Here is a 27,700-nt window from a genome sequence, read left to right on the forward strand (position 1 = left end):
ATTGATGTAACATACCTAAATTACATCGTTTAGCAGTGAGCCCAGATATTTATTTTTCTGTAATACTGCCAAGGCACAGACGCAAACATAAGAAAGGCCTCAGAAACAAATGATTTTCTGAAATAGACAAGTTACCATAAGCTTTTCAAAAACATGTTTAATTCCTGTCCGCCCTTCATGACGTTGGTTCTGAAACTAATGTGTGCAACACAGCCAGTAGTTAGATGTCTAAAAAATAGACATTTCCTCTGTAACCTTTTGTTACGCATTGCATTTTTTGAAAACATATTCTTCACATCCTTCAAAATTGTTGGATAAAAGAAAATGCATGTTTGGATAAAATAGGACCGCTAGGTGGCGTTGTGGATAGCACGTCAACAAGGGACGCCGAGGCACGTTTGTCCTGTTTTTTTGTTGTGTTTGCCTTTTGTTTAACTGCAACGGTCCGCTTTTAAGTTTTAGTGTACCGTTGACAAAATAATTGTCAGTGAAACAAAATGTATAACCACTGACCAGGGACGAATGTGTCAGGTTGTTATACTGTTTGACTGTGAATTTTTAGTTTATGAGCAGTTGGTTGAGCATTTCATTTTTTCGACTTGTCCACGAGGCAACTGCGTTGTGGTAACACTGTATTTAGCGTGAAATGTAAATTTTTAGAATTTTTTCTCCAAAAGACTGAGCCTATTAAACTTGACAACCATTAAATTACTGATTGACAAAGCCAACACAAAAAGTAGATTGAATTGAGATTAAATGATATGTGACATTTTTTAAGCTGTTGCTATCTGTTATTGTTTGCTTTATGTATGTTGTGAAAATTTTGAATTTAAAAATATTCCCAGGATAGCAATAACCTTAAAAATTTAGGATATTTTTTGTGACATGGGTTTAGAGTTTGATTATTTTCTGCTATTAAAATCATTGGTAATTTCAAGCCTTTTGGGTCAGAAATTTTTTATGTTTTTGAAATCTAGATGCTTAACGAGTTTGTAAAATCTAGATGTTTTTCTAAATAGCAGTAAATAATCTTTGGGTAGTTTGGATTTGGATAACCCAACAATAATGGACTTTGGATCTAGTCATGTTTTTGCTGGGTCCAGTGATGATAAAACATATTACTCCAGGTAGAGTTCATGTTACTTCTTATGACAGGGGTCGGCAACCTTTTAGGCGATGCGTGCCAATTTGTTATTTCATTGTGGTAATGGTTTCGCGTGCCAACGTTTTTCTAAATAATAGTGGTTCGTGCCAGCAGATAACAATAATTAAAAGAAAGCAGAGTGTTTTGTACATGTAAGGCTGAATTTTACAACAATGGCATGATAAAAACTATGAACAAGCAGTGTAACAGGTTAAAATGTTACTCCAATATAAACAGGCAAATCGGTTGGCGTGCCATGAAAAACCACCTCGCGTGCCAGGGGTTGCCGACCCCTGTCTTATGACAACAGTACATTATTTATGACAGAGATACAAAACAAAAAAGACATAAAAGGGTGTGCAAAATTCCTTACCGCAAAAAGTGTAGTTATCTGAATTTAAAGTTTCAGTCTATATATATAAATATGAGTAGATATAAAGATATCCTTATTGATCTTACTTAAAATGCTTCAGAAACTTTTTATTTGAACAGTTTCACTGTTTTTAAAACATGTTCACAAATACCAAAGTAAATTTTGTAACAAGAAGCCACATTATTTTGCAGTGTTCCCAAAGAAATCACATCAACTACCCAGCATGGTAACTTTCAGTTTTTTTTGTTAAACTTTTTTGTTGTTGGTTATTACTCATATTGATAGGGAATGTGGGTGTCATTAGATACTAAATACCTAAATCTTAACCAAATGTGTAATTTAACATCACATATATATATCTTATTTTTTTCCGAGAAATTTTGTTTTGAAAACAGTGCTTTGGTGTTCTTGACAGGAACACAAAATGAAGTTCAGGATCCCATATATGAGTCCATTGACAGAAAAGCCCAATCATGGTAAGTGTTTTTGTTTTGCCAAGTAGAAAACTTCATGTTCGTTATGTTAGTCTGATCCAGCATTAACTCATACATTTTTAATGTCTGTTGGTTAATTTTAGGCAAAATAAGGAATTGCCACAACTCCCAGAAGAAGCTTTAGCACCCCCAACAAAGCCTAAAGTACCAGAGAAACCAGCAATATACAGAACACAGTCCTTGTCTGACAAACTTCGAAAGGTGAAATTGTACATGTATATATATATTTTACGTTGGCATTTTACCATGTGGTACACATAGCTAGCTATGATATTAGGCCTGGATAGCTATAAAAAGTTTGCTTCGGCACTAAATCCCTAACAATTTAGTCTATTATGATGATGTGTTTTCAATTTTTAATTAAACATAGTGGAATGTGTTGCATGTCTTGACAAAAGCCTCCTTTAAAAAATAAATCAATTTATGAAAATGGGAATGTAAACATTTTTATTTGTCTGAGTATCGTGTCAACAATTTTTAACTACTTGCGGCACTGTGTACTTTAAAAAACATGTTGCAGTTTATGGTGGTGTTTGCTCATAGGGAATTTCCCTGAGAGAAATCCTGTGTCTCTTCATTGTGTAAAGACCCTAAGCAAACATGCTGACCAGTTTAATGTAATCAAATATCACTGATCATGTTACTGCAGCACCATATCAACAGAACTTCAGGATTAGATGTCAAATACATGAATTCTGCCACCATATTTTGTTTTCTTAAAGATGTCTTTTTTGGCAAAATTAATGTCTTTTATTGATTTTTAAGTTACTGTGTATGTTTTCCTGTTCAACCTAGAAAGTTGGTTAGTTTCGAAATTACAATTCATGTAACAAAAACTTTCATGGACAATAACTGTTATGGCAAAAATGTGTGTTTTATGTTTCTAAGCTTTTTCTAAAATTTCAAGCAAACAAATTTGTCTTTTATCAGGCCCTGGAGGTAAGAGAAAAGGAACTTGAAAGTAACAGCAAATTACAACCAGTGTTTCATGAGTATGATGCTGTTGAAATGGGTGAGAATAAGAGTGGGAGTGGACCCCCTTTGCCACCAAGAACAACTCTCCCACATGTTCCAAGCAGCCCTACTTCCCAAGCTAAAAAAACTGTATCTAAGAAGGAGCCTATTTATGTACCCCATACAGCAAATAAAGGTGCCCCAACAGCCAGCATTCCAATGCTGAGGCCCCCACCATCTTCCATCAAGCGAAAGACTCCACAGCCTGATGTCAACTTTGCCAACTTTACACAGCCAGTTGCTGGTGGTGACTTGAAACAAACCGTAACGACCAAACAGACTTCAAATGTACCAGAGGAAGTAGCTTGGGACGCTATGCCTACAGCTAACACTCATAAAGTCGCTGTACCAAACCCCTACCATGAATTTCAGCAAACCAGTCTTGAGAGACTATACCCAATGTTGCCTTCGGCTGATGAAGACAGCAACAGCCATTTAGCACAGCCATCTATTGTTCCATCAGCCCCTCAATTAAGTCATACATTGGTAAGGCGAGATGCGGAGTTCTTGAAAGATCAATTACGCTCTTCAGCTTTGGTTGTGAATGGCAGTGGCTCTAATTCAGATTCGGTAGATACTAATTTGCAACCTGATGGTGAATCGGTATGTTGCACAAAACCAATTTGTGTGTTTAGTTTTTGGAAATACACAAGTATGGTTTTTTGTGTGTTTTACTGTAATTTCACTGTGTGTTTTTAACTATTGCTGCTAATGCCTAACTTTTAGGTTTTTAATTGATTTTTCACTCACTTTGTGACTTTGGCATAACTTAGTATTTTATTCACATACTTTTGTGATTAATTGGTGTGCCAAGTGTGTGTGAAAATAGTTTGACTCAATAGCACAATGCATGTGGTGCGTTGCACCAATACTTCAGCTACTAAACAATTTAAATCAACTGCAGGGTTTGTTACAAGTCTTGCCAACAGCCCCTCGTTTGACTGCAAGTATGATAAGAAGAGATCAACAAAGAGCAAGTCCATCGCCATTACATAGGTACAATGATGTTTTCAGCGCATGTATAAGTTTCGGCCAGCAACTCGGCTTTTAAATTTAAGACTTCCACATTTCATTCTGTGCGGTGGTTAGTAGTTACCAGTTACTACATCCCTGTCTGTTATAATGGCCATTGCTTGTTGCTTATACAGTTTTTTAATCTTTATCAAAATAGAATCCTTTTTATCTGAACCATTTTGTTTTCAATGTTCTATAAAGGAAAAACTCACAAATTAAACAATACATAAAACATATAACTATTGTGTTTTTTTTTCTTGTCCTACATAAAAATGGAATTAGATGCTATCACATCCAGACAAAAATAGTATCACACAAAAGCTATTCTTATACAAACTGTGACATCTGTGTAATAAATGGGCTAAAATTGAATGAAATACTATTTTATTAGTGCACCAGGCCTGTGATCGCTGTTCTGCATGAATGCTTTAGATCTGATCCCAGTATGAATGTATGTTCATCTTAGCTGACCATTTTGTTAGAGTTTAAACAAGAGTATGTTTACTTTCCACTGCCACCTTAGGTGTCAATTTACTGTAGTGGCAGAGGTCGTGCGTCACCCCACTTAAAATCTTTGGGGTGGTAGCTATTATAAAAGAGCTATGCTGCTAACCCAACAATATTTTTGCATTTTAGACATGTGTTTCATTCATTAGAAGTCACTTATTTCACTTTAAGCACATGTACAGCAAGCGTTAAGCTCTTTGTGTTTTTCTTACAACTTCTCATTGTTTAGGCGCGCTCATGACTGCCACATAGTATTAGGTTAAAAATCATAAATATTGTACAGAATCAAAATATTTTTCCATTTTTTTCGGTTATTTTTCCCTTTTTTACAGGACAAACTCAATGGAGTCAGTTTACTCTTCAGCTGATACAAATGTGGTATGCATTAAGCTTGGCATCATAGGAGAAAAAAATGGAAGTCAGATGTGTTATGCTCCTCCTGTGCAATGTGCAACATGTACAGCTTCTAATGTTAATGCTAGTGAGGTACATCGTTTATTCTTCACCAATTACCTTAAAAAATTATATATTAACCTTTAAATATATTCCAAAATTAGTCAAGTAATTTGGAAATTCTTTTTTGGTAACTTTATTTCTAAATTACCAAGTATGGCTTTAAGTATTGTAAAATGTTTACTGTGCAGCTAAATCTACCAAGAAATGATGATAAAAAATTGATATGAACGCTTTGTGTATTATGACTTTTTATTGGGGATGCAACTTTCATGACATGCAGTCACAAAACAATTAATTAATCAACATTTTTTCACTGCAGGAATGGATTTGCAAGTTTTGTGGCAGCAAGAACTTCTCTCCCTGTCCTCAGATACCTGAAAGATTTGCTAGCGATGTTACGTATGTTTTACAACCACCAATGCAAACCCTGGGCAACAATGATTCACTCGTGGTTTTATGCATTGACACGTCAGGAAGCATGTGTGTCACATCAAAGGTGGGAATGTACTGTAATAATTTAACTGCTGTCACGTTTGGTGGGTTCACACAGGTATTTCAGAAAAAAGTTGACAGGTGGTACCTGATCAGTATAAGGTTGAGAACCACTGGTTTTAAGTGTACTTTACAATGGTTAAACTTTGTCAAAAAGGGCTTCCCATGAAATATGTACAAAAACATCATGTTACTTAGTAAACTGATTCTAATCCATACAACCATCATGTTTCAGGTTGAATCACCTTCCGGTAATTTGTTCGTTTCAAGACTACAGGTTAGATAACAACTTTGTGTGTTTTTGTAGGTATTCTGTTCCAAATTGAAAATAAAACCATAATATCATTTTATCATGAACCAACTCTTTCCGTTTGTTGTGTTGCTTTTCCAAGCCTACCTCATCTGTTTTTAAATGTTTGCTACAAAAGTTGGCCAATAGCTTTATTTTAAGGAATTTGAACAGATTTCTGTGTTTATCTTTATCCATTAGTTTTTTTTAGTAAAGTGTTAAATTGAATTAGTTAAGTGTTAAATTGAATTTGTATTGATATTTCTATCAAAAGATGTGTTTTTTTTCTGCTGCTTGTTGATGCCGCAGCTATCTGAATAATGTATTGGTGTGCCATTAAATTTCCCGGTAATCAAACTGACAGGCTGACAGATTAAAATCAAGACTACGGTAATGACGAATATGTAATTAATACATGACTAGTAGATTTATTGCCACAGGTTGAACTTATGCAAAACCTTTTTTTTTAAACTGTTGGTTGCTATGCTACCAGACATTACCAATGAAGTTTTGATTAAATGTGATCAAGCATTTTTGAAAGCCTTATTGTGTGGTTTGTATTCTAACAAAGGGTGTACAGCAAGCCATTCATGAGCAGCTAAACAGAATTTCTACATCAAACCCCGGGGCAAGGGTGGCTTTGGTCACATTCAGTGATGTAGTAAGTAAACATATATGTGATTTTAAACCACATTTTTACACATTCTTATAATATAGCTGATAGGTACAGTTTTCGAAAGGCACATTTTAAATGACAAAAACACTAATTTGAATACGTCCTTATTTTAGTAATGTGTAAAATATTGTCTGACAATCGCATGCAGTATGCAGGCAATAAATATGACGTCACTCCATGTGACGTCACTAATGCGTGCAACCACAACAGCTCAAACTCAAAGCCTAACAAAGTTCCAATAAAATGCAACGTTCGTCAAAATCATTAATAAGGGAATGTTTAAAACAGTGGTTCCCAACCAGGGCCCATGGCCCCCCAGGGGGGTCACGAGCTATGTTCAGGGGGGCCACAGGTGTAGATTTACCAGAAACACCCACTAAAATTTCCCTAATTTAATCAACTATTTTGCATACTATTTGTCTATATTCAGGCTTTTTACGAATGCGGACCCTTATTTACTCTATTCGACCTGCGTTTAAAGCCGATATTAGTATCCAATTTCCACACGAGTTTGCCATTTACATTTTAAGGGGGCCACAGGACTTACAAGGTTACATGAAGGGGGCCACGAGGCAAAAATGACACTTTTAGGGGGCCACGGTCCATGGAAGGTTGGGAACCACTGGTTTAAAATAACATTATTTTGAAACACGTTGCTGTAGAGCAGTGCACTGCCCTTCAACCGGGGTTCTGCGGAACCCTTGGGTTCCGTACAACCCTTACAGGGGTTCCGTGAACTTTATAGGGTTGCAGTTTTAAGGCACGTTTTATTGCTTTTTCGCCAGCACACTTGTTTAAATGCAAAATCGTTCCTGATTTTCTTCACATTTTGCGATGTTTCGTGCGATACCGCTATCAAACTAACCAAAATTTCCACGGTGGCCGCCACCGTGCTTCGAAAACGCACTCGCGGCGCCGCCCCGCCACTGCCTACTCGGCGCCTATGCAGGCAATGCATTGTCTGAAAAAAGTTGTAAAAACTGCAAATCCTAAAGTAGTACAGACGAATCCGGTTAATCGCATACCGGTTAATCGCATAATCCGTTTAATTGCATCACAATTAAAAATCCCAAACCGTCGCCCATCGTTTGTTAAGAAAATCGTCCGGAGGTAATGTACGCGAAAAAGACGTAGATGTATTTTTGCATTCCACACCAATAACGTTGAAAATGACACGTCTCCGACCATAAAATATTTTGGAAAAGTTATTAGGAGATTAAATCGGCGTTCAGTGTACCTTTTTTTATTGCCTTATCTAATCGCCAATAGTTTAAATCAAGCGTTTAAATAAAGAGTTCAACGTGTTAAAATTACGAAACTGGTGTTCCGTCAAAGACGCTGATTGTAATTTCTTACTAAGTGCGAACTGCACCAAATTCGAAGTGTTAAACTGTATTGAAATTTAAACAATGTTAAATGTAAAACAACTGTTTAAAAATGTTTTCTGTTATATTGTTCAGGACCCGCCAAACACGTAATGGTTGTAAAAAATGTTAGATCGCAAATAATCACACCATGTTGTTTAGATTCACGTAGTTGGTAACGTGCCAATGATTGCCATATTTTGTCTTCTGTTCGTGACCTTGCGCAACTTATCAGGTAAAACACCGATTAAGAAAGGCATTTATTCCTGTAGTATTTGTTGCTGCTTTAAATTTTTGAAGCAACGATCACACGTTGATCACGTGACAGTCACGCTAATCTTGCAGCTGCAGTTTTGCTGAGTAAGCTAGAAAGTAGCGCCACAATCTGAGTCGTTAAAGTTTTGCTAAAATCAAATATTCTTTTTGTCAATTGGATAACGGGTTATAATAGAAACTGATGCAGCTCGCCTTAGTGCCCTTGCGCTGTAGAATGTGCCAAAGTTGTAAGTTTGACCCGGTTTCGGTCGTGTACTTTCGGATTTGGGCTTGCTTACAAATATGCACCTAGCACTTTGCCGCTTAACGCGTTGGTTTGAACTAGAAAACGAAATAGGTTAGAAACAACAGGCCATTTTACGTGTATATTAGGCGAGAGGCCTGGCAAGACTAAAACAAGACTAAAACGTCATAAACCGTCTTCATAGGGAAGTTCCCAAATTTAAATGTTGGGCCGCTTAGCTACGATGCGATGTAACATATCTTTTCAAATAAACCTGACTGCAAGAGAAAGCACAAATCTAACGAACTGTGGCGTGTGCGCCAGTTAAGAGTGTGTGTGTGCGTTTCTACTGTTTCTTTAACACATTTAGGCGATTGCACCATAGCCACGACAGTTAGGAAGCATGACGTCATGTATTGCGCTGAGAGCAGCAATTTTTTCAATTCCCGGCAACAAAAGAGAGGAAATACTGCTCCGTTGCCATAGTTGAGCGTCACTGCAACTTTGTTTCAGCTGGGGAAGTGAAAATGAGCACTTTTGTAAACGGCGTGTGCTGTTTACATAGCAAATCGATGATGCGATTAACCGGATTCGTCTGTATAAACAAACCTTTAATTGTCAATATTTAGATGCAACTTTAACTTGCTACGTTTATCTATTTATTAATCTACTTCAGGTTCAAATGTTAGGTGACGGATCGCCAAGTCAGCACTTAAAGCTTGACGATATGCAGCTATTTGATTTCGACTATTTACATTATGTCGGCTCCACCGCTCCCCTTCCCAGCCCAATCTCCAAGTCCAAGGGACAGCTCGACAACGCTGTTTCCAAGTAAGTTGTTTGCACTGTGATAGCTTGAGCCCGTTTCAAATGCGGCTTTTGCGCAGCGAGTTGCTAAACAGAATCTTGGTGCAAACACGTTTAGATGTAGCTGCAGCGCGTTTGTCATTTTTACTTTTACCTCAATTGTGGCCTGTAATTTGTCACGCTTTATAACGTCTCAACGTTGCGCACCTATTTCCGACAAGGCGATTTTTAGGCATTTGTGTTACAACAATCATTTACGGAGCGAAATAAACTCAACTGAATTCTATACAGTCAGTGTTCAGTTCTAAAACAGTTTGGACAAATATATCTATTATTATGTGATAGAACAAATATGGTTTGTTTTTCCGCGAACACAAATTTTGCTATTACTTGTTTAAATCAAATCGACAAAATACCTTTTTTTATTTTCAAACCCTGTTTGGCAAGGTAAATGTTTGGATTCGTTACTTTGCAATGGTAGCGTTGAAGCGACTTTTGCAAAAATACTTTCCAAGCGTTCCACTTGACTAATTATGGGTCCCCTTCCCTGAAGGGGACACATATTGATTTTACTCAAATTGTTTTTGTTTTTTTTCTTTTGTTTTCTTCCTTTTTTTTCTCCCCAAAGTTTGTCCGACTCGTTTTTCCATCAAATGTTTGATGGATTTGGCTGAAATTTACACAAATGGGAGATATAGTTATGTAGATGTGCATCCCACTTTGTTTTTGTTGATAACCCCAGTATTTACCCCGCTCGCCCCCTAAAATGGGTGTTTTTACCCAAAGTTTGTCCGACTCGTTTTTCAATCAAATGTTTGATGGATTTGGCTGAAATTTACACAGATGGTAGATATATTCATGTAGATGTGCATCCCACTTTGTTTTTGTTGATAACCCCAGTATTTACCCCGCTTGCCCCCTAAAATGGGTGAGTTTTTAAACAGTGTCAGAATTGGCTGAAATTTGGATTTCTTGTATAGTATGCCATTTATAGGTGTCAATTGTTGTGTTCAACCCTGTAGTCCTAACATTTACCCCACAAGCCCCTAAAGTGTAAAACGTATTTGTATGTTACTGGGCACCACAAACGAAAGATTTATTTGGAGCAATAGTGTTACAAGGGCAACCAGTTGTTTGTTGCTCGTTGGTGGGTTTCTTGGTGGTCGTTTTTGTGCCATGGCAGTTAGGGGCTTGTTAACAGCCCTATGACGTCAGAAACAGTAACGGTTGTTGCTCAAAACACCTCTAGTGGTCGAAATTTTAAACATTGGCGGATTGGGCTGAAATTTTGCAGTACTATTGATTGAGTCATTGTGGTTTTTATATATTTTTTAGTTTGTGTGTCGAACCCAATTAGTTGCCCTACTAGCCCCCTAAAATGGGTCAGTTTTTTTAAAACGTTAAATAGGACATACTTTAACCAATATCTGGGGTGAATCTAATTTTATAGTTTGTATTCTACATAGTATTATTATTTAAGCCCAGTGCCGATCACTGTGTTTTACCTTACAACACCCGACTTTTGCATGGTTATCTCTTGAAATGCATTATCTACAACTTTGCATGTGTGGGGACCCATGAGTTTTTGCCTGCAGAAACGACTAAAGTTATAAAAGACGGTGACTAATATGGGACCCAATACAAAATAAGAATAGGAAATATATTTATGTTTTAAAATAGGTTATAGTGTATATGCAAGGGCAATATGTGCTAAGCCACCCTTCTAGTATTATTACACCAACTTGACTAACTCGTCGCCTTCGGTCAGAAATAATAGAGAAAAAAAAAACGGTTGGATCTATTAAATGCTCTTGTAAGTATTATTCAAGTTGTATAGCAATGTTTGTTTGTTAACAGCCTGAAGGAGGGAGGTGTAACTGCACTCGGTCCGGCTTTATTGTTGTCAACGGCTCTCGCGTCACAGAAGCCCGGGTCACAGGTAACTATGCAGTTATCATCGAAATTTAGAAACTATTGCTTCAAAAACAAGCATCAGTTGTCGTAGCAACAAAAACAGCAAATCCCTTAGCACCCAAACTCATTGTGTCCTATTATCAAGTATTGTTACCTTTGTGGTGCGGTAACTATTTTCTGTTAAACGATGACGCACTCGTTCTACAACTCTCATGTGACCTTGTTTTCAAACACGCATCACGACAATCCCGTGATTACGGTCCGCGCAAGTGTGTCGTCGAAGTGTTTCCAAAAATAACTCGAAACTGCGCAAATACTAAATCCAGTTGATTCCTGGGGCCTCTATGTACGGAACTGTTAGTTTTATGATGAATAAGTTTTTCAAGCAAAATTATTTTTTTATGTTGCTATTTTGGACATTACTTGTAAAAAAACCTCAATACTAAATGGAACCATAAGGTATATAAAAATCATGGATATTTCTGCACTTCTTGGATAAATCGTTTAACTACAGCCCATATCCGAACGTTTGTTGTCAGAACCAACCAAAGATGATTTGAAAAACCTTTAGCTCAACGAATAAAGTAAAACCAAACAACGCGGGAAGTCAATAAACTTGGAACGAAAGAAAGGTTTCACTCATTCATTAGAGCAGGGGTGGGTTACCTTTGTTACTGTGGGGCCAAATGCAATAGCCAAAATTGCGGTCCGCACCTGTGTATAACACAAGGTGATTTTTCTTCGTTGCTTACCAAATATGCTTAACTACAAGTGAAATTCGCATTTAATTCTATAGCTACATATTGCCTGGTCGCAGAAAAATAGCATCGAGCGCATTAATGTGCTCAAAAATATATAATGGTTAAGACTCGTTTGCCAACAGATTTGAAAAGCCGCAGGTTGCCCACCTCTGCATTAAAGCATTAATAATGAGGAGGAAGCCATTTTTCAATGTATAGTTGGTGCCAACATCCGTAAAGTGATGATCAAATTTCAGGGAAACTCGATGAACGTGCGTCTGGGGGAAGCAGAGTTATTGCTTTCGCTGTCGATACTTTATTCTCGCCATATTACGTAGCAATTACACATTACGTAATGACTAAAACAACACATCGACAGTAGTATAAGGATCTGTGCAGATTGAAGTACTCCATTATATTACTTGTTAAATTTGTTTATGTCCATTTAGTTTCGAGACGTGCTCTCTTGCAGTTGATGACTATGTTATAGACCTGTATACTTAAGTTACTTATATAAACAACATAAATACGAATGTATTCTTCATACACAAGTTCTTTGGCACTTATGTTTTTGATTTTAATTACTCTTCAAGTCCTTGTATAGTGTTTCTATCCTAAATAGGAAATATTGACTTTTTAAGCAAGATTGTATTAATTTAGTCCACTACTATTAAATGTTTGTTGTAAAAGACCGACCAAGTTGGTCTTGATATTTGTAACAAGTCCAAGTGGCGTTAAAGTAAAGACGAGCTTGTGTCGCTTTGAACTTAAACATGTTGCAGTTCAAGTTTACTTACTAGCTTGATAATGGCAATCACCAGGCAAAGTTTCTAAAATTTGTCCAGTAGATACTATTTTGGCCTCAGCTGTCAACCTTTATAATGTATAACCTCCTAAAACTATTTGCTGCTTAAAAGGCATGTCTTGTATTCTTTTATGAAGATCGTATTCAAGCGAGTATGGTTTGTTAGTGTTTTACACTGGTTTGTGTTTAGGTTATTGTTTGTACCGACGGAAGAGCAAACGTTGGTGTGGGAAGTTTGGAGACGGAAAGCGATTATGAGTTATGTCACCATTTCTACAAACAAACCACTGAGATGGCTTCCATGTCTGGGTGTGTAAATGACTTCATATGTTAAACTGTTAAAGGATTGCAGACTACTAAAGCCCTCATGAAAAGTATGCGTCAAACTAAGGCACACCAAGGTTACAACGCCTGTGAGCTTGCGCAAACATGCCAGTGCAAAAAAATCTGTTTGCAAAAACTACCTCCTTTCTCATTACCGATTTAGTTTCATTTTTGCTTGCATAAGGGGTCCTACCACGGATTTGACGTGGTGATGCAAAACCGTCACGTTTTGTGCTTGGCCCAAAACATATTATTGTACTATTGCATTATAATTCGTAACACATAGAACAACTTTATTGGCATGTCGCTTACGGTGCATCTGGATTATCATATTACAGTAGATCAACAACTGTTGTTTGGGGAGTTAGATTAGTAAAGCACCTGACACATTTTCAACTAACTACTGTGATTTGTTCGTGCAGGGTGATTGTCTCAATTCTAAGCATCGCGGGAACTGACTGTCGACTTGTTGAACTCGGTAAAGTCGCCCAAAAGACTTCGGGAAAGGTAGGTCAGCCAACGTCATTTTGACATACCGCGAATAGTTAGACTGGTCTGCCTAGCTAAATGGTTCGCAAAGCGGAACGGTTGCTTCGCGTGCAATTATTTTTGGCTTGTAAAAACAACCTGTGGTCAAGTATAATATTCTGCACTCCTAGACTGTGACAAGCCAGTGTAAATAATGTGTCAGTATGTTTGTTTTGTTCTATGGTGAAAAGCTTCGTAGACCTATGTATGTCTTAGTTCCATATTTCTGCGTTCATTTCATGCTAAGTGGGCTGTTACAAATTCAACAAAACACATCATTGGCTTGTATTGAAAGGCTTATGGTGGTTGACTTGATTTCAGTCACAATTTGATTAAATTTTCCGTAGAAACAAGCTTGTAATGTGAATGAGCCGTAGAGAGCGTTGCTTTTACTTCTAATTTAGACATAGCGCTCTTATGGTCTCTTTGTGCAGTTGTACACAAACTTATTCGATTCAATACCCTGCAAGAGTGGCTGTGTAAGAGAGCATGTCATTGAAGATTGCATGGGTCATTGTTTTCTGGACATTAAAATTCAAATTTTTGAGGAATCTTTTGATGAATTATCTGTTTTCTTATTACAAAGTTTACCACCTGTTGACTTTGCAACATTACCTACCCCAAAATTCTGAGAAATAATACGGTTTATTGTGTGCCTGAACACAAACAAACGACACACACATTGAATTTATGAAAGGATACCTATCTCGTTGTAGCATAAAACCCAAGGATCAAATTTGAATGCAGCATGTTAGACATCATTTAAGCTCCATGTAGACGAAATACATGACAACCTGGTTTTCCGTATATTGCGTAAACATTAAAACCGCTACACGGTGGCTAGAGGTGCGTGAAAACGGCATTTCCTGCATTGTCACTTTTGACACCTGCGCTATGCAGTCAACCCAACACACCACACGTATCCTATGTACTACACTGATCCTCTGACATCCACATCGGATGGAATCACGCTTCGTATGTTTCCAGTAACGCTTTCTAAAACATTTCAAACCGCCATAACACCAGTCTTTTTAGAGCGGAGAAAAACTTTGCAAACCTGCGGTATATATTATGTTTTATCCCGTGGTTTTGTGGTAACCGAATATACCAGTTAGATGATATATATATATAATATTTTCTATTTCTAGTTACGATATTAAGTTTTAATTATGCAGTTTTTATTTGCAAGCTTTTATCACTTACCATAAAACGCCCAAAGTGTGTGATCCTATATGGCAGTGGTTCTTAACCTTTTTCCTTGCTGCACCCCTTTCAAATCACCAACCAAGTTTCGAACCCCCCTGGGTTTTTGTATTTATATAGAATAGACCTAACCAACCTTAATGATTGAGCATCCCCGCACCCCCTAGGAACAGTTCTCGCACCCCTGGTTAAGAACCCCTGCTATATGGAAACTTTGGGCTTGCTTTCACAAGCTTCGTGTTCCAATTTCCTAATTGTAGGTTGTACATACTAGGGTTTCTCAAATTTGCCACTTTGGCTTATCCCGGGATTCCGGGACAAAAACAACCTCAATGCCGGGATATCCCGGGATTTTATTCGATTTTTGTTAAATTTTTATATTAGTTTGTTTGTTTCATTTTTATTTCTAGTGGGCCGGCAAAGCATCAATGCAATATGTTCAGAAGGCCACCGTAGAGCAGCCTAAGTTAATTGAATATTTTTTTAAGTTGAAATCAGTTTTCAAATTAGTCAGTTGGTAAGTCCAATTTAGTTCAACCCATCAGGTTCCAGCTACTGAGATAGGATTAGAACCCACAACCTTGTGACACACGTCGATGGCGCTATAACCACACCGCCGTCTTGGAATTTTACAAATTGCCAGATTTTTACCAACTGGAGAGCTATAGCGCGAATTTGACTAACTGGATTCTATAACGTGGGTTCTAACACTGTTATAATGTTCGCAACAGCAGAACTATTTATCATTCCTGTTTGAATTGTTGCAAGAAACCTCGGTGAACACTTTAATTCACGGAAACCCAGTGGATGTCGCACCTCTGGTTGAAGAGTGCAACTAAAAAAGCATTCAATTTGCTAAAATTGTCCGGGATTCCCGGGAGATAAACCCTAGTACATACGAAACCACGAATATTGTCTTTTAAATCGAAAGCGTTTTTTACCCCCTTTATTAAATCTGTAGCGGGTTTGTTCCCTCATAGAACACATTGTTGTGGATTGTATTATGTGAACAATGCGGTATTGTGCAAACAGAAACTCTTCCTTCCCTGCGACTGCGAGATGAATTTCAATGGGAAAAATATGATAAAAAAGATTTATGTTTGTTGTGTTTAAGGTTAGCATCGTAGAAGCCAACAACATATCTGAAGAGTTCCATGATATTCTTTCGGACACTGTGCTGGCCACTAACGTATCAATTGACCTCGTCACACACAAGCAACTGTAAGCCTGCAACTTTTTACAATTTCTGCGTTTCTAGTTGTCTGCAGAGTATAAAAAAGCCTGGTTGAACGACAGATTGTCATTTTTTAATGTAATGTCACAGTAGTTCCGTAGTATCAATTTACCAAGATAATTGCCTCCTTTGCTCCAGCGCCCAATGCTGTGATGTATATCGCAGAGCAACAGAAGTAGTTCAATTGTATTGGTTGATTCCGGATGTAGCCTAGAGTTAGTAAATGGCACTTTCTGTGTTTTTCAATTACCTATCCAAAATATGTAAAACTGTGTTCTGTAAAATAAAAAATGTGGCAAAAACTACGCACACTCCACCAAGCAAGCTATAATGGGGTTGGGCAAATTACAAAATGTATACCTTGGGTTAGTTGCAAAATATAAGTCCCAAGAATAAAAACTAGTCACCCGTTTGTCATTTAAAGGCAATAAGTTGTTCTCTCATAGTCCTTGACACGTTCTTCCAGCATATCACATATCAGTTTTAAAGCAACTACAACGGCTTAGACTCTTAGAAAACGCCTATACCTATATGTGTTTTGTTAACCAAAGTAACCACTGGCAAATACAAATTGTTGGCTTAAGGCGCAGTTATTTACTGCTTGTATGTTTTTGAGTTAACTGTCGTTGAAGGTGTGTTTATTTTACCTCAGGTATTTCAGTTCAACGGAAGGAGTTGTCGGGAGCAACGTAGGCAACTTTGTGGGAAATATCACAAACGATTCTGAGACTTCGTTTCGATATGGCATCAAACGAGATGGAGGTTTGTAAAATATGGGACGAACTAACGATTTTCTAATGTTAAGGTTGAACTATTAGCTTGCCCCCCCCCAAATATTTTACTCACGCCTACCAATTCATTTGACACTTGAAGCATTTCCTTAGTACTTTTTTGTACAAGAAAGACAGCTGTGCTTTTTCATTGAAATCGTAAGTTTTTTTCGTAAGACAAAAAAACTTAACTATTTTAATAACAAAAGTTAAACCTTTTCAAATTTCCGTTGTATTTAATCCACTTGTTTCTTAAAATATTAAAGTCAATTTTGAAATATCTTAATTATTTTCAACAGAATTTGCGAACGTAACTCCGCCGCAAGAGGCGCCCTTCCAACTGAAAATCATGTACCGTCCGCCAGATGGCAGTGTTTGTTTGCGCGTCATCACCCAGATGCGACCGGTGACGGAAAATCGCGAGCTTGCTGAATCCGAGATGAACTTGGGAGTTGTAGGTAAATATGGTCTGACTCTCTTAAGTCATCGTACTAACATTACACAAGCATGTAAAGGAATAATTGAACAAGACTTGGTGCATAGTCAATGAAATATAATGCGGGGCATTTGAGGTGATTTCACTGATTTGTACATCCATATTTCTACAGTAAATTAGACTCAAATTATTCAAGAAGAAAAATGAAAAAATGCTTATTCAAAAAATGGTGTATAGTTAATCAAAAGTGCCGAAATATAAATGCCGTACATTTGTGGTATATATATATATATGTCAAATTACGCGTACAGTCGGGATAAGATTTGACAAATTTCAAAGATCAAAAGATCTATTGTTTAATTAAAATGCTTTCCTACTCGGCTAAAGTCAAGTCGTTTAAGAATAAAATACCACCGCAAGTTGTACAAAATTTATCACAGAAAGTCATTTGATGATCCTCGCATCGCGAGACAATGTTTCGGAAAGTTTGTTTAAACTAGAAATAGTCAAACAATTATCGTTAATATTCGACTAGATTTGTCATGTTAAATATTGACTTTTTCGATCCTGCACATGTCTCTACACACATTGTTCGAGAAGTCAGTGTTTGCTCTTCATGAAAAGTCTTTCTTAAACTTCAATACAATTCCTCACTTCTCAGTGCATAGTGCAGAAGTTTTGAGTAGCTTTCTTGCATTTGACCCGTTTGTTACAACTTTGCGCTTGTAACTATTAAGGATTATGTTTGCAAGACATTTTCTTATCATACTTTCAACTTAAAGCTTTGTATAAAGGGGCTTTCGGTACAATTGTTCGTATTTATGCCTTTGCACGTTTGGTAAATTAGAAACTGTTATATTCTGACACTGGATTAAATCACTTAAAGTCCAAGTGTCGGTTATTGATACCAAAGCTACACAGATCAATGCAATTTAGGAATTTATTGTCATTTCTTATCCCACAAGCAAAATCCGGCTCTGTGGGCCACCTAGCGGATGTTTGTCGTGTGTTTTTACATATTTCTTTACATACGTACAGGTGCCTATGCTAGTCAGTCGGCAGCTAAACTGGCTTTGGAAGGAGAAATTGACTATGCACGTGAAGTGACCAACGCACATAAGCAACTCTTGTTTCGTGGCATGTGAGTATGAAAATTTAATCCATCGTTAAAGAGAGCTGTCTTTACAATCGTGATTTATCATACTTTTTTAACGCAACTATCGTTTGGAGGTATCGTACAGGGCTTGCGTATCACCTACTTGCGGAAAATATCCACAAATCAAAACATAGTCTGAACTGACAACTCCTTGAGAATTATCAGCTCAAGGTGGAAAGTCAAAACTAATAACTCCAAAAATAGAATTTAATACAAGGCAATTGGAAGATCCATAAATAATGTACAGAACAAAAAAAGCGACTTGACATTGAAAATGTGACACAAAAATGCACATTGCGTTGCATAGAAGTTACAAGTTCTTTTTTTGCCGTGTTAGCTATTAGGGATGTGCCAAAACTGCAAACGTTCTGTTTGGTCGAGCACCGAGCATCTCACGTTAATGCTCGGTGCTCGGCCGAGCACGCTCGGTGCATTATGACGTCACAAAAATCCCCTTTCTACGTATTAGCTCTACAAGGTCTTTTACGTCACCAGCGGTGTATTAAGCTGTACAGGCCCCAGAAGTACACGTTTTTCCACCATCTAATACATTTGAAAAATGATTCGTTTTTGTTCATAGACACCCTTTCGAACACTAGTTACGTATGCTAGCAAGGCATGAATATGCAAATTTAATGCTCGGGTCAGTTCTTGCAACTGCTCGGCCGAGCACCGAGCATCAAAAACAGCGATGCTCGGTACCGAGTACTCGGGTTCTGGCTCGGCTCGGCGCATCCCTATTAACTATAGTAACCTTGTATACCACCTGGAAGACCTTCTTACCACAGTTTTAAACCACTTTTCTGCACTATAAATGGCTAACATGGCCTTTTCAACTTACGCTTACGTATATTTCAATCAACCAGGAGTTTACGTTCTCAAACAAGTTCTATCGCCACTTTGAAAGAAGAAGAAAAGATCTATGAAAGTGTCAAGAGCAAAATTGATGACATTGGTCGAGAACTTGCAAAGGTAAATCTTGTTGTTATGTGGTGACCCAACACATATGACGTCACTCATGCATGACGTAATATAGAGTTGTAATGCGGGGCGATCTTGGGCTTATTTCCAGCCTGACTTTAAACACCGTCAGATTTGTGTAGTAAATCCGCTAGCTTTTAGGCCTAATCTCGGCTTTTTTTGAAAAAAAACTTTGAATCCAAACGTGGCGTTTAACTAAAATGTGTCTCGGTTTTGACATTCGAATAAGGAACGAGCTGTAGTTTTCAGAATCAAATTCAGCTAACTGCTAAAAAGTCTATGTCATTTAACTTAGTTCGTGTTTTTTAACAATCACCAAACCACGCTTAGATTTTGAACACTAAAGCTGTACGCAGTACTTTTGTGCCGAAAGATGACTAGGCATGAACGTAGTTATTTTTTTAGGTTGACGTTAGTTCATCAAGTGAAGATCTTTCGTCCCCGGATATCATCCCTTGTGAAGTGGATGTTTATGAAGGAGTTGGCGGAGTTCCAACTTTACCCCGTGGGGCTGATGTAAGCTACAAAAAAACGTTTTACTTGAATTGTGTAATATGGGATTGACTCGTGCAGTGTATTATGGAATCAAATGATTGAAAGAACCTAATCTGTAGTTATTTAGGATTCTTTTTTGGGTCTTAACTTTGTTTGGGCCTTGCGCAAATTAATACCCGGTTTTGTCAAATATGCACACAAATACTAAACTGAAATAAAACCAAAAGCTAAAAATTATTATTTCCAGTTGAGCCCTTTACAACTGATTAAACCAAATGTACAGTTGGCAATAAAAGCTTGAAAAAGTGCACACGAAAAATAAAGACTATTGTTGCAAAACCAGATGTTTTACATAACGCTAAAGTCTTAAATCACCATCGTAGCTACCTGAACGCTACATGTTCACTGACGGACAAACTGTAACTGTACTTTATCATTTGTCCGAGTTTTCTGGTGTGACAACGAGCGGAAAATGTACGCAATCGGAGTGAAACACTCTGATGTCAATTTTTACGGCGGTGTGTTGTGCAGGCTGGCTCGTCATCCTTATAAGGCTGTATACACTGCAACTAAAAAACTTATTATGGGTTATATGTATAATTGTATGTAGTGTTAGTGGTATGAAACATCATAGTATACCACGTGTGTCTGAAACGGCGCTCTATGTGCAAATATTCGAAAGGTCCCACCTGCTCTTCCTCCTCGTGGAAGAAGCATGCAACAACCGAACAAACTTTCCAAAGCACCTTCTCTCGAATCAATGCTCTCCAAGCTTCCATCAATTCCCAAGGGACCGATCGGCAAAAAGAAAAAAGTAAGATACCTTTCACTTTTCTGGTTTTCTTTCAAAACACGAAACTTTACTTTTTGCTGTAAAACGTTACGACACGAAAACTTGTTAAATTTCTGTAAGACTCTACACTAAAGTTGCCTCAGCTTTCTTAACTGAAGAAAAAATGATATAGATCGAGTGTTTGCGAAACCAGTTGTTTTGTGACTCCTTCCTTTCCGCTTGGCGTCGCCTTAGAGTAAATCTAACATTTCAGATATTTTCGGACAAAAAAGAATCCATTTGTGATTAGACTTAAGACTTTTCATCATTTTTCACGTATCGGAGCATAGTTTTTACTTGCAGTTTCGTTCATACAAGGTGTGAAAAAAGAATGCTTTGGGTTTTGGAGATATTTTTTTCTAAAATAAAATAGATGTGCTTCGCTGCTGCCAAAATATAGATTTGGCTCTCTTGTAAAATCGGCACTAACTTAACTTAATAGATCAAAAATACTATTCATATTGTGGTTAGTATGTAAGCGACCGTTATAGATCTTTTAGCATCGATTTACTTGGATGCACATGCAGCTAAAACGAGACCGCGAGAACCCAAAATTATAACTACCTTGGATTAGTGCGGATTTGGTGTTGTATTTAGTAACGGATTGCTTAGTCACGTGCCGGCATGTGATTACTGACGCAAGTGTGTGAACCCAAAAAACGCCAAAACCAAAGTTAGACCATGACAAGGCGTTTGTGTTAGATGCAAACACAAGGTATCTCTTTTCGGTGTTTTTGACTCTTTTTAACTCCCATTGTGTTGTTTCGCGGGTATGTGCATTTCTTCTAGGCCATCTAGGGCCACAATGGAAGCCTGGAAAAAAGTCATGCAGTGAAGCATAACGGTGCTTTTCCAGCGAAGTTTTTTATGTAGTTCGAACTAGTACTGCACCAAATCCGTTAAAAATCCGTACCGATACCAAACGTTGTATATGTCCAAGCATAAAAGACATGTCCTAATGGGTGCTTCACAACGAATCGGATGTTAGTAGTGGAAGTAAACTTGTCTTAAACACTCCAATACAATCTTTTTTGTATGTATAAAAAAACACAACCTTTTGCAACTTAATCGCGTTTTAAAGGAACACCCAAGTAATTCGTTACGTTTAGATTGATCAGTTAACTTCAAGTACATATTGATTTTAAACGATAAAAATGTTCGTGTTCACCCGGAATAAAAACAAAATAGAGTCGAAGCTGAATCCTAAGCAAAACTGGATATTCGACCGAAATAATTAGTGCTGTGGTTCTCAATCTGGGTGAAATGAATTTAAAAACCTTTGGGAGGAATTTACTTTAACTTTTACATTTGATTTGTAGATAGGCACTTAAGCTCTGGGAACATGACTTGTGAAGTTGGCAAAATATCTAATTTTAAATGATCTTTGTATAGTTGAGCATCTACTATGTAGCATATTAAGGGGGGATTCGCCAAAAAAGCTTGGGACTAATTTATTGCGTCACATGTTTAAACCAAAGCGTATACGACTGTATTGATTCACATCATAGATTTGAGAAACAACCCCAGCTACACCATTTTTAATTTTGCGTGTAAGTTGATTTCAAACCCATAATGTGTTAGTTAAACTTATAACGTGAGTTTAACCCAGAAAGCCGTATCTCCTAATGATGGATAAAAGCACTTGGGCAATTTGTACACTCTTTAAATGTGATATCGTATTTCGTTGGCGATTTTTGTCGTGTAGTGGACTGACGGTGACTGTGTCATGTGATAGTTGTTTTGGTGCACAACAATCTGTACGAAAGCTTTTAGTGGTTAGTACGTATCAGTATAGTGTTTTTATAGAAATGTTTTTTGGTACCAGCAGCAAAAAAAGAGTTGTATTACTGCGAACTGGATTTTCTCCTGATGGTTTAAACTTGTGTAATTTTCACAAGTACGTCATATAGGGTCACAATTCCTACATCATGTATCACGCGTATAATTTCCTTTTGAAACCCCGAGTACACCAAACGCGTCGGTGCGTCTATTTTTATTTTCGACGCTGAACCACTTTGACGCACTGCCCCACCCAAATACGTATCCCGTGTTTTTCCAAGCCCTTTCTCGTTTCCTTCGTTCCTTAGTCGCTTAGTTGGGTCACAATCGTTCCATTGTCAGTCGGCCACCATCCAGTTGGGAATAGTCGCTTCGTTGAACGGTAACGTCCGATGAACGCCAAAGGGCTACGTGTCCCTGATGACCATTGTGAGTCAGACTCGCGAAAAGTGTTAAACCTCTCTTATGCTCCCCGATGTTGAAATTTGTGACCATAACGATACAACTAAAATGTCCTCGCTTTTAGTTGCTTGGTAACCGTGGATTTGTAAACCTTTTTAGATTGATATGCTTGGTGCATTTAATTAAATTAAAACAAATCGTCTCATTTCTCATTACAGTTTTAATTGGAAGCAGCGATTAACTGCGTTGTATATTCAACCCAATTTAACGAACTGTGGGAAAACGCTTACCCAGTTAGGTCTGATTTAACACAGGTATCTGCTTCACACTACAAAATATTCACACACTGTGTTAAAAAAGTAAAACGATCCACAATGACTTTCCGAAGGAAACCAAACACTTGTTTACACCTGAATATTTTACGCTCTGCTGGATTCTTACGTCATAGTGTGATCGTCACCGTGCTGCGCGTCGAATCGTCAAATCATTTTGTTGTGCCATGAATCTCAACCACACGACATTTTTGTCCACCCATATCACACGGAGAAAAGTTGACAGAAGATTGCAAGTTGTATGCCGGAATAATCCCACCCACCCTTTCACGCTTTAGTTCAGAACACTGGAACCTTGCCTCGACTGTGGTTAAAACCGGTGACACACGATGCCCGCTGGAAGACGAAACTAAAGTTTTCCTTATTGTTTTGGCCCAAACTCACGCGAGATTGCGGCCTTACGTGGTTTTCCCAGGAAAGAAGTGAACATGTGTTTTTGGTCGCATGTTTCGAAACACAAACCCGTTTTGGTGATCATTCCACAATTTTAAGATTTTACTAACTTTCTTGTTAGTTTATAAACAAATATTCAAAATGAAGCCAATCGTATATAATCGAAGCTTGAACTTTTTACATGGACTTTTTAACGTAACAACAAACCAGGGCTAAATATTGAGCTTTAAAAACATGTAAAAATATCAGTTAAAATGGTTGAGGCTAATTTGTCTTTTAACATGTACTTGTGTGTGAAGCCACAGCCCTTTAATGAAATGGCCGTGCACGTAACTGTGGCAGTGAGAAAAGCTCTAACCTTTATTAACAAGATGATATATTGGTAGCGGTAACGTGATTTGGAAATACAATGCTATGTATTCCTCTTTCGCTGAGATAACACATCAACACAAAGACTCACTTTCAGGGGTGTTATTGGAGAGGCCAACTTTCTATTTAGATTACGGTAATGAGGACCCTACAGGTCTTTTTGTAAACTTTTCAAGTACTGGGGTAAAACCATATGCTGAACTCCTATCTAAATTTAAATGCCGCGCAGATGGAAATGTAGTTACATTATAAAGAGGCATTAGGAAAAAAAACATGCTACAATTTGCATTTGAAGATAAAATTGGCACTTAATTTGTACAGTTTAAACGTGATGTGCATTACCCTGTTCAGTTTTCCTCAAGCGGCTTTAAAGCCTTATAGTGGACAAACTCGTTTTCCTGTTGTTACCATTTTACCCCTAAGTGCACGCAATGCTCGACTGATTTTTCACCGCTAAAGAATCCCTAACACAATGCAAGTTATTCAAGCGGTAAATGCACCCACACCGTTCGGCCGCAGAGGTTTTCACCGCAACCATTAACTGGATTTTGAAAAGTTGGTAACAGCAATATATTCAGCATTTATTCAAAAATATAGTTTTTGTTGTTCTTTGCGTAAATTGGTTGGTCCTTCTTAACAACTGCATATTCCAGTGGTGTCCAACCCTTTTTGACCAATTCCTCCCTTAACGATTGAAACATTTTCAGATGCTAACTAAACCATACAAAGATCATTTAAAATTGGGTATTTTATCAACTTCACAAGTCATGTTCCCAGAGCTTAAGTGTTTATCTACAAGTCAAATGTAAAAATTAAGGTAATTTCCTCCTCTCAAGTTTTAAAATTCATTTCTTGGCAGGAATTCCTTTCCGGTTGGGAACGACTAACTATTTCGGTCGAATATCAGGTTTTGATTGTGCTTTTATTTCTCAACATGCAGTTGTGCTTTTATTTCTTTTGTTAAATTCGCCTTTTCCGGATATCGTTGCTTAAAAAGGGTAGAGAAGTATTAGAACCATCACCTAAGACCATTTTGCCGCACTTGACCGGGTTGGCATGCCTACGTGTTGTGGTATTGTCTTACTGGGGACGAGTTTTCGTGAGGAATTTACATTCGAAACTCGGCAAATTCTTTCGTTTCTGTCCGAAAAAAGGTTTGCCCCTTTTAGAAAATTAAAAAGCGAACGTGCAAGCGTTATCAAGATGACATCCTTCTCAATCTGGTTTTCATTTTGTCTTTCCACAGGTCATGAATCTTCATACTACTTCTAATTGCTTAAACTCTGTGTGTATTTGTTTAAAGTCCATTGTGGTAACTGTTTGCTCCGTGAATATTAAATGTTCTTACCTGTTTCTACTTCTCCTCCAAATCTTCTCCTCATAAGCGTGTCAAAAAGTTGTTGTTGCATTTGATTTTGCTTGAAGCGTTAGAACGCTAATATTTGTGAAGCATTCGATTTTCTTTGTTGCGTTGCAGCAAATTTTAAAGAAATGGGATTTTACGAACAACGCATAATTATAAACTATGCGACGGTTTGTACCCGAATGGCCTGCACAAAATTTTGTGTGGGGTAAATTTGTAAGCCTCTATGTCACTTTGATTAATAAACAGCCCCACCTAAAATAATTTCCATCTGTTTACACGCCAATATATGTATCTTTTTGACTCGGCATTTTAAATACATTTTATAAATCGCTCTACCGCTTCATAGGCTACATCATGAAACCATTCAAGTGCATTGAATTGATGCTTATGTATGGCAATATGCGAGAAATTCACCCACTCTGGGGCCCACTCTTTTATGCATTCGTCCACGCTTTTGATAGCAAGATAATAAATAGTGCAGGATAAGTGACCATGTCGAAGTTTACTGAAACAATTTTACGGTGTGTTGATTTTGTGGCCTTTACCTGTTGTTGGCCAATCTTTAACATGTCCATTGATGCACAACGCGGGCAGGACTTTTCTGTCTTCGTTTAAAAACCTGTTTGTTGTTTTACCTACGATATTAGCTTTGAACTACGCTTTCTAAGTGGTTTGGTTCACCATTGTGCTTCGAAGCACAGATCTGTGAGACGTATCGGTTCAAGACAGTGCATATTCTGTGGCCATCAAGTGTTTTTTATTTATTTGTTGGGGCTATTAAGGCTTTTTCTTTAAATCCATTATTGTGCCGCTATTATATCTTAAGAATGAATAATTATTTTATTTGTTCCGCAAACTCCACAAACAACTGAAAGCGTGTTCGTATATTATATTTGTACAATAGCAAAATCGGTAAAGAAAGTGTATTTGCTGTGAAAAGAAATTTCTTGTTTCATTACCAAAGGAAAACTTTCTGACCAACATTATAAAATCTTGAATATTTTGTCACCCCATGCTCCATATAAGATGTAGAAGTATTATATAAAAGTTGTGTAATGTTAGTTTATTTGTAATCTTAGTAAGTAACACTCTATTGCTTAGTTTATTTCCAACCTCACGTATCGTTTAACGCAGAACAAAAAGAAAGTTGCCCAGCAGTATAAGGACGAAACGGCTCAGAAAATGTTCTCCTTTTCCAAGGCCACGAGCAGTCGCATGGTTGGCTCATAGAAAATGGGAAGTGTGACGTCAGACGTATTACGTAACAGCCTCCTTCTGACAAGGACGACGCCGTATTGTGATGATATGAGCGAAAAAGGTTCCGTTTCTTACCATTTGAGATTACCATGTCTCTTTATCTATGTGCCCTAAATAGATTTTTATGGGTAAAATTATTTGTTTATGAGAGTCCGTCCCACGTACTGCCGTTTTGAACGTTAAATGCTAAAATTGTATTGAATTACCAAAATGTAAGATTTGGCCAAATGTGATGCAATAGCGTTACAGCAATGCAATAAAACGCATTATGTTTGTGCAAAACTACAATGAACTTCTGAAAATCTTGTGATATTCTATTTTATCTATTTAACGCCCCAACCGATACGCGTGTGTTAGTTTGCTTATGCATGTAGAAATATTAATTAGGTTTAACACGTAGAGCTGGTAGCTGGTTTAGTTTCTGAGCATTTTGGTGCATATTGGTGCGAAAACTTAAAGATATTACCTGACCAAATCTTACCGAATTTCTTTTGTTTTATTATTTCTTGCACAACCGACAACCTGACCAAACTGTTTTGCTTCATATTGTTATGGTGACCCAAAATTACTGAGATTTAAGTTGTGATTTTTTTGACTTGAAATGTGGCAATGCACCTGAATTCACTTAATATGCATGTGACTACAAATCTATAATAAACACACCTAAAATATGTTAGTTAAATGGACAATGGCTTGTTTTCAATTTTTTTGTGAAAATTTGACTGATTTAAATTCGAAAACTGTGTTAACATCGATTAAAAGAGACTTACAATAACGACAATTTTTTTTTCAAAACTTAATTCCGCTTCTTTGTAAGGTACTGCTTTAGTACGTTAATGTAGAGTATTTAACACTGCGCTTATTTTATTCCCACACAAGTCTACCCAGTAGATTTTTAATAGGTGCCTTCATTGACAATTTTCACACATAGTTTCTGTATTGTTTTTTATACTTCAAAATCATGTTTCTTAACTTCTTAACTTAAGATACAGCTTAACTTATGCAATACTTTATTATTACCAATGCAGACACCTGACATTAATTTTTTTTGCACTAACCCAACATATATTTTGCGATAGGACTTTGTACAGTGATATTGTCATTCACTGTCGCCATGTTACTTCAGTTCCACTTTGTTGTTTTCTGTGTATCTTTTTTGTTCTTAAATATAAGTTATCATATTTAAGTTTTCTTGCGGCTCCAGATCGTGCTTTAACTTTCGTTTCCGTCACCATTAAACCAGTTTTGCCACGAA

The 27,700-nt window shown here is 37.3% G+C and overlaps 1 protein-coding gene across 2 annotated transcripts; it reads left to right on the plus strand.

The window, feature by feature from the left end:
* LOC145219925 (uncharacterized) lies at positions 1–27,700 on the plus strand. Of its 2 annotated transcripts, none has more exons than XM_080087224.1 (22): positions 1–1,127; positions 1,709–1,743; positions 1,933–1,993; positions 2,095–2,212; positions 2,942–3,628; positions 3,930–4,021; positions 4,879–5,032; positions 5,322–5,498; positions 5,730–5,771; positions 6,355–6,444; positions 8,999–9,153; positions 10,987–11,068; positions 12,779–12,897; positions 13,335–13,419; positions 15,758–15,864; positions 16,530–16,639; positions 16,947–17,105; positions 18,122–18,224; positions 19,106–19,211; positions 19,626–19,736; positions 20,398–20,529; positions 26,323–27,700. In XM_080087224.1, the coding sequence occupies exons 1-22, from the start codon at positions 1,066–1,068 to the stop codon at positions 26,416–26,418; spliced, it is 2,883 nt and encodes a 960-aa protein (XP_079943350.1). In that variant the 5' UTR covers positions 1–1,065; the 3' UTR covers positions 26,419–27,700. The 2 variants fall into 2 exon arrangements, with proteins under 2 accessions (XP_079943350.1, XP_079943357.1); XM_080087231.1 differs by having other exon boundaries at positions 2,942–3,595.

This window comes from Phallusia mammillata, chromosome 1, assembly GCF_965637545.1.
Source record: "Phallusia mammillata chromosome 1, kaPhaMamm4.hap1.1, whole genome shotgun sequence".
NCBI lineage: Eukaryota > Metazoa > Chordata > Ascidiacea > Phlebobranchia > Ascidiidae > Phallusia > Phallusia mammillata.

What these genes read in the sequence shown, in the direction of transcription:
- LOC145219925 (XM_080087224.1), top strand. Translation starts at nt 1,066, where the DNA reads ATGGACTTTGGATCTAGTCATGTTTTTGCTGGGTCCAGTGATGATAAA. An exon ending in GACAGAAAAGCCCAATCATG is followed by an intron (nt 1,994 to 2,094) that starts GTAAGTGTTTTT and finishes GGTTAATTTTAG; the next exon opens with GCAAAATAAGGAATTGCCAC. An exon ending in GATGAACTTGGGAGTTGTAG is followed by an intron (nt 17,106 to 18,121) that starts GTAAATATGGTC and finishes ACATACGTACAG; the next exon opens with GTGCCTATGCTAGTCAGTCG.